Here is an 11,619-nt window from a genome sequence, read left to right on the forward strand (position 1 = left end):
GTCAGTTAAGGAACGCCATCTGATACTGTCTCGTTTATACAGGCACTGCAGCTCCCTCTTGTGTTGTTTAGAGAGATGTGCAATCATTGCGGTGATCTGAAATCATCGCAATGAGGTCAAACAATTGCGATGAGACGATTATTTAATCTTTGTGACAGCCCTATGAATGAGAATTATGAATTTACAAAAAATCTATGATTTTGTTAACCGCTATGACATCATCATTTCAGTCAAAATGTCCCTTATAATTAGGGCTGGGAAAAGATTAATCGTGATTAATCGGATACAAAATAAAAGTTATTTTTTGCATAATATGTGTGTGTACTATGTGTAATTATTGTGTATATTTAACCACACACACATACATATATTCATGTCAGTTTTTTAATTTATATATAATTTTTTATTTATATATAATACAGAATATATATATATATATATAGATATAGATATATAGATAGATATAGATATAGATATATATATATAGATACACACACACACACACGTAAATGTTTCTTAAATACATACATGAATGTGTGTGTATTTATATGTACATAATAATTACACACAGCACACACTCACATATTATGCCAAAAATCACTTTTATTTTGTATGCGATTAATCGCGATTAATCTTTTCCCAGCCCTACTTATAATACTTTTATTGTGTTTTGCATTAAAATCTTCAGTCACCATAAATACACATGTTTAGTGAATATCCAATAAAATTCTCCACAAAGAAAGTCGTATTGGTTGAGTTCGACATAAGGATGTGTAAATAGTGACATTTTTATTTTTGGGTGTAGTGTACCTTTTAAATAATGTTTTTTTTTTTTTAGATACAAATACCAATCTTTCCCTAGTTGTCAAACATATAATATGTTAGTTTCAGGTCACACCTTTTCTGTCATTAAACAATCCTGTTGTTTTTTTAACAGAGAGTTGAAATATGTCATTCAGAGGTTTGCCGAGGACCCCAGACAAGAGGTGAGACAAGGATACTGTAGTTTACAGAAAGGGCGTTGTTTGGTTTTTATTTTAAAAGGAATGCTTACTTAATATTGTGACTGTAGACTTGGTAAACAATGGTTTGTTGGCCGCTCATAAATGTGTATGCGTGTGTGTCTGTGTCTCACAGGTCCACTCCTGTTTGCTCAGTGTGCGCTCTGGAAAGGACGGGTGGTTCCAGTTGTACAGTCCAGGGGGCGTGGCTTGCGACGACGATGGAGAGTTGTTTGCTAGCATGGTATGGTTTGGTTTAGTCTTTCTTGGTTTAGTCCTCTCCTATATCTGCTTTATGGCCTGATGTCTTTCACTCCCACAGGTCCACATCCTCATGGGCTCCTGCTATAAGACGAAAAAGTTTCTTTTATCGCTGGCCGAAAATAAGCTCGGACCCTGTATGCTCTTGGCCCTGCGGGGGAACCAGACCATGGTGGAGGTACATAACAGTGACTATGGCTTTATTTCAAAATGTACCGTAGCAAGATTTTAAGGCACCATATGCACATTCTGAAAAGATGCTACTTACCTTGTAAGGTACCATCAGATGGATATTGCACTCGTTAATGAAAAAAGTAGCTAACAGTCAGCAGTTTCAATATGATTGGCTGGGGTAGCTGGAGGTGTCTGGCTCTAATATATTTAAAAAACAAATTGGATTGGTCACTGCTGACTCTTCAGTTCTTGGCCAGCTGCAAAGTGATTCAGACTTGGTCAGTAAGTAAAAGTCTAGCTTTGGCAAGCAGTGTTAAGCCTTGTTTATACTCGACACATCACATGAGCACTTTGGTCCGTGCGGCAAAAATGACTTTAATGCGGAGTGGGTGGTCAACGTTGTTTGTATATTTGTGTAGTTTTAGTGTTCATTAGCTTAAAGCGTGCTAAACCCTTTACATTAGTAGTACTGTTTCTGTAGTATGAATAATTGATATTAAATAAATAAATGAAAAGTTTACCCAAAAATGTAGAATCTATGATACGTTACTCACCCTCATGTCTTCCCAAACTTTATTTCTTCAACAAACACAAACAAATAATTTTAAAATGTAGTCATGTATTAGTCATGGTGTCGTCTTTAAGGGAGCTCACCATGGTGAAGCCTCAAAAGTTTCATCCATCCATCATTAAAGTATTCCAAATTACTTTGTTGTTTGGTTAATATGTGTCTTCTGAAGTAAAACAAATCTTTTTTTTTTTTAAGAAAATTTAGCAATTATTTTGTGGTATTCATCAATGGCAACGCACAGATCAGCACGATAAATTCAAATAACATCCTAATGTTGGATGTATATTGCACATTTTGAAGGTAACATGACAGCATTTTATTATAAAATCTATTTGTTTCTGTCATGCAGCTCACAGAAATGTGTGCATACACAGACATCAAATGAAATATTTTAGAGCTTTTAGTCTTTTCCATGGCACTTACATTTCTAACAATCTGAACAGCCCTGCTTTCATGCAAAAACCTCCAAAATAAAAGTGTTGACTGACTTTCATATCAAATACTATTTAATCGGAATAATAACATATTGGTATCATATTTACATCTGAAACGGCGTGTTTTATTTATTTAAGTTTTAATAAATTACTTATAATTGTGTCATTAATGCATTTTGCATAACAACTGCATTATCCTATGAAATTAATGTAATTTTAAATCCATTAAGTATATAAACAACGAAAATGACATGGCTATAGCCACGTGATTGATTTTAATGTTCAATAATGATTTTAAAAAATTGTAGATAAAATTATTAGAGGAACGCATTATTGCATACAATTTTGGCTTATACGTGAGCATGTGTGATTCCGCGCCCCCGTGAACTCTGGCGTACTTTGGTACCAAGATGAATCTAGAAATCTACTAATATAACATTGAGACGGTCACATTTTAAACCATACATTTTCTACACAGAGGAGGTTAACTGCACAATACCGTACTGGGGTTTGGAAATGTTGTGAGCATTTCTTACACTTTTTAATTCCTCAGATTATAAAATACAAAGAGCAAATAGCCCGTGAGTGCGCTCAGACGCTAACGACGTCTGCGACTGCGCTGTTTGCAGCGAATGTCGCCAGAATAAAGTAATGTAACAAAACTGCAAAAATCTCCGAAAAGTGACAAGGATGCAGCACAGAATTTATAATATTGTGCATATTAAACAGATTAAAAGATTTTTTGCATGCAAAATCCATTTGGCTCAAAAAAACCAAGGGGGCACGTGCCCCCTCAGTTTGAATGGTGCATGACGCCTCTGGTTTCTGTTCATCTGAAGAACTGAAGTCCTATACATCTAGGATGGCATGAGGCTAAGTAAAGTATAAGAGATTTTTATATTTACATGTATGCATTTGGCAGACACTTTTATTTAAAGCGACTTATAGTGCATTTCAAGGTTTACATTTTTATCAGTATGTATGGTCCCTGGTTCAACCCAATGAAATTTTGTGCTGCTGACACAATCATCTACCACTGAGCTATACGGGAACGCATACCTGGGTGATTTAGTCCTTTAAGGGTTTGCATAAAAAGACAAGCGGACTTTGAAGTGTCACTTTAGCCATTACCCGTTCACCTAATACTGTCATTAAACCATCCATATCAAGTGTTATTATCACCCTATCATAAGATCTCATTTATGTGAAGATGCTACCTTAAAAAGTTGACAGTACAGCCTTATGAAATATTGTGGTTTTATGAAATACGTCAAATGCGGCAGTCACACTGTGTTTTGTTTTGCGCAGATCCTGTGTCTTATGCTGGAGTATAACATTATTGAGAACAAGGACACCCAGCTACAGATCATCTCCACCCTGGAGAGCACCCAGGTCGGCCTGCGTATGTACGAGCAGCTGTGCGACAGACAGAGAGAGCTTAAAGAACTGGTAAGCACATGAGCCAGTTTCATAAATCAACACCAGATCTTTTCATTCTTGCGCTTCATATTTGGTTAATCGACAGTCATTGCACAGTCATCCTTGTGTCGTCAGAGGGCAAGCAAAGCCTGTTGGTTTAAATCAGTGCTCCAGTTTTCACAGAAAGACAGAACTGGCCCATTTACAAAAAAATTTATTGGCACTAAATGCATTCACATGCGCCGCCTAGTGTATGAAATAAAAACTGCACAGATAAAGGATGTCTCTGTTTCTCCTTCTTTTCTAGCAAAGAAAAGGAGGACCTACTCGACTCACCCTGCCCTCGAAGTCTACAGTAAGTGTGTATTTGTGTACAAAATTATGTGTTTGTGTATATGAAGAGACGCAATAAATCCGTATTGACTCATTTGGGGAAAAATGTGTTTTCTATACCAAGAAAGTGACAAGATGAAAACCACTTTTTGCTGTTACAAACTTTCACATAGCATCTTTAGGTTATAAAAACATTAAAAATTCAAATCCATAATTAGATTTTCAAAGATTTATTATAGAAACAGATTCAGCGCAGTAACACCCTCCCTCTCCCATTATGAGAGTGAGAAGGGGAGCGGACTTTTCAGGCGAGTCGAAGTACTCCCAAAAGTGCTATTACGCCATAAAATATAGTTCCTCTTTTAAATCCGCTTAGAAAAGCGCTACGTTTTATTTTGTACCACCAAACTTGCTCGTATAACTACTCGTCTTAAATAGGAAAAACGTTGATGTGTTTGGTCACTTCTAACTTTATCTCTAAATGGTAGCATTGAATGAATGGGGCTAAGCTAAATGCTATCGAAGCGTCGCAGCGCGCTCCAGCGCTTACGTGCACGCACACAGATGATAGAGGGATGTATCAACAATTCTTAGTTAAGGTAATAACATATTTTAATATTGAAAATGAGTAGACTATTCCTTTAACTCTTTTTTTTTTTTTTTTAAATGGGCGTTTTGGAACCAAACTCTTCATATAATTACACAATGGGTTTTTTTCTTGGTTGAAATTCCTTGGAATTGTATGTAAAAATGAATTAACCAAATACTTTTCATCAGGATGCTGACCTGGCTCGTCTCCTGAGCTCTGGTTCTTTTGGCAACCTGGAGAACCTCAGCTTGGCGTTCACCAACGTCACCAGTGCCTGCGCCGAACAGCTCATCAAACTGCCGTCCCTCAAACAGCTCAACCTGTGGTCGACCCAGGTCTCACCTCTGATTATTTTACAACCCCTTAACATTAATTAAATATCCTCGATCAGTTTTAACCTCTTTGGGTTGTTTCTCTCGCAGTTTGGGGACGTTGGGCTCCGCTTGCTGTCAGAGCACCTGGCCTGTCTGCAGGTTCTGAACTTATGTGAGACTCCGGTCACGGACGCAGGCTTGGTCTCCCTCAGCTGTAAGTTTTTTATTTTATCACCATGTTTTCTGGTTACAACTGCTGCTGAAATGTAAAAGTATTGCATTTATTTTCGAGCCTCTTGGTTGGTAACAATAGCTTATTGGCTATACATTTTTTTGCATTAGGGTATTTAAATCCAATTTGTGCAAGCATTTTCATGTTTTAGGTCAGTTGCTCTCAATTCCAGTCCTCCCCCCCACCTCCCCTAGAATGTTTTAGATGTCTCCCTATAAAAAACACTGATTCAACTCATCAACTCCCAGGAAAGGCTTGTTACTGTGGGTTCACACCAGAAGCTAGTTCAACGATTGGCGCGAGTAGATTACATACAAAGTCAATGCAAAGACACGATCAGAGGCGTTTTTTAGTGGGGCGGTGCAAATGAAACGATATGGGTGGCGCATTTGCCGTGAAAACACACGCTATCTGCCTCAAACGTGTCTTCGCCAAAGTTGAATATTTTCAACTCGAGCGAAAAATTCGCATGACACAAAGTTAAATCCTGCTAGTAATCTAGAGCGAGTAACGTGATGCCCCGCGTTTGGTGTGTACGTAGCATTAGACTCTGTGGCGCTGTGCAGAACGATTAGCGTGTGACATCACAGAGCAATTTCATAGCATGTGGAGTCTTCCGTACACTCTAAGGGGGCGTGCACACCAAAGCTTTTTTACGTAGCTGAAAACGCCTGTCTTCAACTAAGCGCTCTGGTTGCTGTCATACTTCTGCTTTGTTTATCAGTCGTAGAACGATGCGCCGGTTGGTGATATTTGTCCTGCCCCCGCCTCTACTGTGATTGAACGGCCATGTGAGAATGACATTGACGAGCTGAGCTTTTCACCCAAAGTTGAATATTTTTTAACTCTCAGCGGTCAGCTGTGAGCGCGGAAAAGTCACCGAGCGGCTTTCAGCGCGAAAAAGAATGTCAGCTGCTGGCTTTTTTTAAAAAACACGCAGAGCTTCTATTGGAAACAATTGGCCATCGCTGACGTAAAAGCTTTGGTGTAGCGTGCACACAAAGGCATTTACACCGCTGGCCAGCATGTGTTTTTTTTGGAAGTGCAGTGCTTTTCCAAAATGCCAACAGCTGTCATGTTTTGTGCACACTGAGCGCCAGCACACAATGTTTTTTCTGCGCAGAGCGCCAGCATACAATTTTTTTTTTGCGCAGAGCGCCAGCACACAATGTTTTTTTCTGCGCAGAGCACCAGCACACAATTTTTTTTTTCCGCAGAGCGCCAGCACACAATGTTTTTTTCTGCGCAGAGCGCCAGCACACAGTGTTTTTTTTTCTGCGCAGAGCGCCAGCACACAGTGTTTTTTTTTCTGCGCAGAGCGCCAGCACACAGTGTTTTTTTTCTGCGCAGAGCGCCAGCACACAGTGTTTTTTTTCTGCGCAGAGCGCCAGCACACAGTGTTTTGTTTCTGCGCAGAGCGCCAGCACACAGTGTTTTTTTTCTGCACAGAGCGCCAGCACACAGTGTTTTTTTTCTGCACAGAGCGCCAGCACACAGTGTTTTTTTTGTGCGCAGAGCGCCAGCACACAGTGTTTTTTTTGTGCGCAGAGCGCCAGCACACAGTGTTTTTTCTGCGCAGAGCGCCAGCACACAGTGTTTTTTCTGCGCAGAGCGCCAGCACACAGTGTTTTTTCTGCGCAGAGCGCCAGCACACAGTGTTTTTTCTGCGCAGAGCGCCAGCACACAGTGTTTTTTTGTGCAGAGCACCCACAGTTTCTTTTTTTACTTTGGGTGAAAGGCTCAGCTCATCTATAGCATCTTTCACACAGTAATTCTGGTAAATTACCACTAAAGACTGTATGTGTGAAAGGGACTAATGTCACTTCTCATTCGGCCGTCCAATCACAGTGGAGAAGGGGCGTGACAAACATTACAACAACCAACCGGCACATCATTCCACGACTGATGAACAAAGCAGAAATATCATAGCAACCAAAGCGCTCAGCTGTAAAAAAGATGGCAAGCGCCTACAGTCAGCGTCTGCCTGGTGTTTTTAGCCGCCTGTAAACGCTTTGGTGCGCACGGCCCCTAATTGCTCTTGCGGTACTATAATGTCACACAACAAACGGTCTGCGCAGCACTGCTAAAGTCACATAAACCTTTCTCCCAAATAAACACACTAATAAGCTAATGAGTCCAATCGTATGATTTTATTTAATGTAACATTTAAAATATTCTGGGATGGGGTTTGAGGACTGGAATTGAGAAACACTGTTTTAGGTGACGGTAACTAATGCAACTAACATAATGTTTCTCCTGCAGCTATGAAAAGCCTGTGCAGTTTAAATATGAACAGTACTAAACTCACTGCGGACACATATGAGGACCTGAAGGTAAGAGATGACTTCACTGCAAAAAATGATTTTCAAGAAATCATTTTCTTAGTATTTTTGTCTTGTTTTCAGTAAAAATATCTAAAAATTCTTAAATTAAGATGCTTTTTCTTGATGTGTAAGACGACCCAAGAAAATAAGTCTAGTTTTTAGACCAAACTTATAACATTTAAGTGATTTTGTGCATAAAACAAGCTAAAAAATCTGCCAATGCAAAGCAAATTTTTCTAGATTTTTTTCTGGAATTTAGTGTTTAAGAAAACTTTTCACGATTTTTTTGCGTACAACATTTTGCTTGTTTTATGCACAAAATCACTTAACTTTGATATTTTTGGTCTAAAAACTAGATTTTTTTTCTTGGGTCGTTTTTCTCACCAAGAAAAGCATCTTAATTTGAGAATTTTTTTTGGATATTTTTACTGAAAACAACACACAAATACTAAGAAAATGTTTTCTTGAAAATCATTTTTTGCAGTGTTTGTGTCAGTTTAAAGATGAATTGTTATTGTATATATCTTTTTATGTTAACTTTTAGGTTCCACTAAAGTATATGCAGTCTGATTTAAACACTGTTCCTGAATAAACCTCCCCCAGCAAGCAATTTTTGCTAAAACGAGACAAAATTTGGGCTGTCAGTGTAGTCTAATGGATGTCTAACCATAGCCTAAGAATAGACGATGCGTAAATGAAAGCAAACTCCTGTTGACTTTGCTTACATGATGGAATATCATACATCTCCAAGTTATTTTGGCAAATATGGAAATTTAAAGTTATGTAGGGTAAAAGTGTGTTACTCACATCCAGATTATATTGGGTCTATAGTTAGCCATCATTTCACCGTCTCGTTTTTTGCTTGCTAGGCTTTATTTCTCCTGTAACAACATTACTATCAATCAAACACAGCCCTGACCCTAAAATCAAAGAGTTGTGATTGGCTGATAGGAATGTTGTTCCGGGAACATTAAAGGATGTTGATGCCCTGTTAGTGTAAATTGCATTGATATCTAAATAGTGTCTGTCTCACCCTACCCACAGGCCAAGCTGCCCAACCTTAAGGAAGTAGATGTTCGCTACACTGAGGCATGGTAAACACGTTCAGCATCAGTGAGATTCGAGGAGATGTGTAAACACAGGAAATCGCTGACACATCATAGGAACACAACATAATCACCAACACGGAAAATCAAGACTATATATTTATAGGAGCATCATTCGAACGCGAGGACCTTCTGATAATATCATAAGCGCTCAAGAACTATCTAGTATCTCATCCAAATACAAGGACGCTGTTTGCAGTGCCATCGAAATGCAGAATTGGATCACCGGACATCACAGGAACCTTGTTTGTAATGACTTAAAAAGGAAATCGTAGGTTTCTTGCCTTTATCTTAACCCTGAACGGAAACGTCTGGTTATCACGCGTGTGCATCGGCTATATCAGGCTTCCCTTTGTATGGATTTTCCCCAAAAGACACAATTTCATTAGTCCCTCCTTGAACCACCTGGAGCCATTTTCCCTGTGGAGGCCTGGATATTCAGAGCCACATTCCAGTACAGTACTGTGTGGAAAGCCGAAATTTCCACGAAACATTTTGTTTTTCGTTTGCGGTCACCGAAATCTCTTTTGTTGTGTCTCCTAACAATGTCCTCTTCTTCACATGTTCATCCTTGAAAATCATTTTTTATTAACTTGAATAAGCATATTTTTCCATACACCGCTTTCATATGTATGTTTGTAAATGAAAATGTATTCCCTATATTGACATTTTTAAAGCAGACATTTCAGGGGCTCTCGCAAAAATTGAAATTTTCGTTCATCATTCTTACTTTTTTTTTATGGTAGCCACATTGTACAGTTTAATTTTAATTTTACACCCATATTTAAAAGCACGCTGTCCAGTGGGTAGTCTGGGACTACTCTGTATTTATGAGCCCCATTTACTTGGTCCTGTTTTTCCTTACCTTTTGAACCAAGATGGTGCCTAAAACATTTCCTGTAAAGATTGCAACACCTAGCAACTCTGAGGAAAGTCCGATAAGTTGTACATAGATACGTTATTGATTATTAGGCTTGTTTATTATCTGTAAACTTGCTGTGGTCGCCTCTAGTAGTCCACCGCGAGTGTCCTGCCATAACGGTTAACAAAATGTTTCTGCATATTTATATAACAATGAAATATCGAGCCAAGATGTGTGCGATGTCTATTACGGCGTGTTACACTCGGTTTCGTTTTCTTGCTTTTGTGATTGTCTTATAGTTTATCACCACTGTAATAAGTTATAGTCAACGTCTTGACTAGTAGACAAAACATGTTATGAAGGAGGCAGATCGTACTTGTAGAGAAAAAGCAGTCAGTTACGGTCACAACTAGAGAGGTTTTCTTTAGAAACTGATTCATGTTTACAAAGGAGTGTCTGTCTTTACTCCCACTTAAAAACTATAGATAGACTCGCTGCAGCGTCTATGTGGCCAGTCTTGCAGTTTCTGATAGGTTCGGCTTGCGTGTGCTTTTTCACACCGATATGCGCCAGCCGGGGGAGTTCAGTAACCGGTGCCATAAATGGCCTTTGGCACCGACTTGTGTTCGCCATGTTGCGTAGTTGCATACTGTATAATGTACATATGAGTGTATATAATTTCCCCTCTCTATCAGATGTTTGTTTCTCTTTCGTTCATATTTGAGAGACTGTTGTTGCCTTCATTTCTGAGATGAGTGCATATGGTCACCTGTTTTTCTTCACACCCTTCTCACTGACCATCGTGTTTGCTTTTCATGATTTGTTTCACCCGTTTATTTGTTTAATCACATGTTGCAACGCTTTGAATATAATGGGTAAAATCACTAGCTCTGAGACCAGTCCCCTTTCAGCCACTTGATCGATGTTTCTAAAAGTGAAAGATGGACAGAGTTTACGGCCCATGTGTGGGTGCACAGAGCAGTAAACCAATGGATTATAAATGGCACCCGGGGTTAATTTTAGCGCAAAGTGCATTTGTGACTGGACTCGAAACTGTGCACGGGTGGAACTTAAACAGTGGTTATGTAACATTGTAATATGTTTTGTGATCCTTACAGCAGACACATTTTTTCTTTTTGTGGGGATTAAGGGGCTGGGTTCCCTGCTCCCAAACCCTTATTTTGGCTAAAATGCCACCTTTTTCTCAGAAAACGCAGAGAAGTAAAAAAAGTGGAAATTTCATTTTCCCCCATATTTGATTTTGTTTTTGTCATAACCTGTGGAGCACTGTACTGTTTGTTTCTAATGTCTCTTTACAAACATATTATAATGTCTCTTACCTTCTTTTTTCTTTCGAAAGGTCTCTGTAATGTTGAATTAAGACTGAGTCTTAAATTTTGTGGCCTCTGTGGCACAATCGTGTACATACAAGAACTACATTACCCATGACTCCTGGAGTTTTTGCAGTTAGAACTGCTGCCCATATTTCTTCTGTGTTTATTCGCTTTTATCTACAGCTGGGTTGCTGCTGCTCTGTGGCTGTTGTAATAAGAACACACACACACCCTCGACAAGAAGATAGGCCTAATATGTGAACCAGTTTCAATCAAAATAAACTGTCTGTGAATATGTTTCAAATAGACAGCTTGCAAAGCTTTTTTATTGATATATTTATTTATCTACACATTCAAAACCATTTGTTGTTGTTTTTCAATGTTTTGACATGCAAGTTAAGCTAAAATATGATAACTAAAAATATAAAATATAACTAAAGGTTTGATGAGACACCTACTCCACAAGATGAGACTTGAAATTGGGTTTCACGAGAATGAGACAAGATGGATTTTTACACTTTTTAAGAAATCCTCAGTGATAATGTATAAATTAATTGAAATGTTTTACTGTAACTAATCTAGGACTGTCCCTAACAATTATTTTGGTAATTGATGATGAAGCAATTTTTAAAAACAAACCTAAGTGAGCAATAACCTTTAAAATT

The 11,619-nt window shown here is 38.6% G+C and overlaps 1 protein-coding gene across 1 annotated transcript in view; it reads left to right on the forward strand.

The window, feature by feature from the left end:
* The window catches only part of cmip (c-Maf inducing protein), a 42,892-nt gene extending 31,630 nt beyond the window's left edge, over nt 1–11,262 (forward strand). Inside the window, exons 13-21 of the mRNA XM_055174953.2 lie at nt 938–986; nt 1,138–1,245; nt 1,324–1,440; nt 3,750–3,890; nt 4,168–4,215; nt 4,971–5,117; nt 5,205–5,310; nt 7,591–7,661; nt 8,697–11,262. Coding sequence (XP_055030928.2) covers nt 938–986; nt 1,138–1,245; nt 1,324–1,440; nt 3,750–3,890; nt 4,168–4,215; nt 4,971–5,117; nt 5,205–5,310; nt 7,591–7,661; nt 8,697–8,750 — 841 coding nt within the window. The 3' untranslated portion in view covers nt 8,751–11,262. The remainder of the gene's footprint in view (nt 1–937; nt 987–1,137; nt 1,246–1,323; nt 1,441–3,749; nt 3,891–4,167; nt 4,216–4,970; nt 5,118–5,204; nt 5,311–7,590; nt 7,662–8,696) is intronic.
* Nucleotides 11,263–11,619: the final 357 nt, after the last annotated feature.

Source organism: Misgurnus anguillicaudatus, chromosome 15 (genome assembly GCF_027580225.2).
Source record: "Misgurnus anguillicaudatus chromosome 15, ASM2758022v2, whole genome shotgun sequence".
Lineage (NCBI taxonomy): Eukaryota > Metazoa > Chordata > Actinopteri > Cypriniformes > Cobitidae > Misgurnus > Misgurnus anguillicaudatus.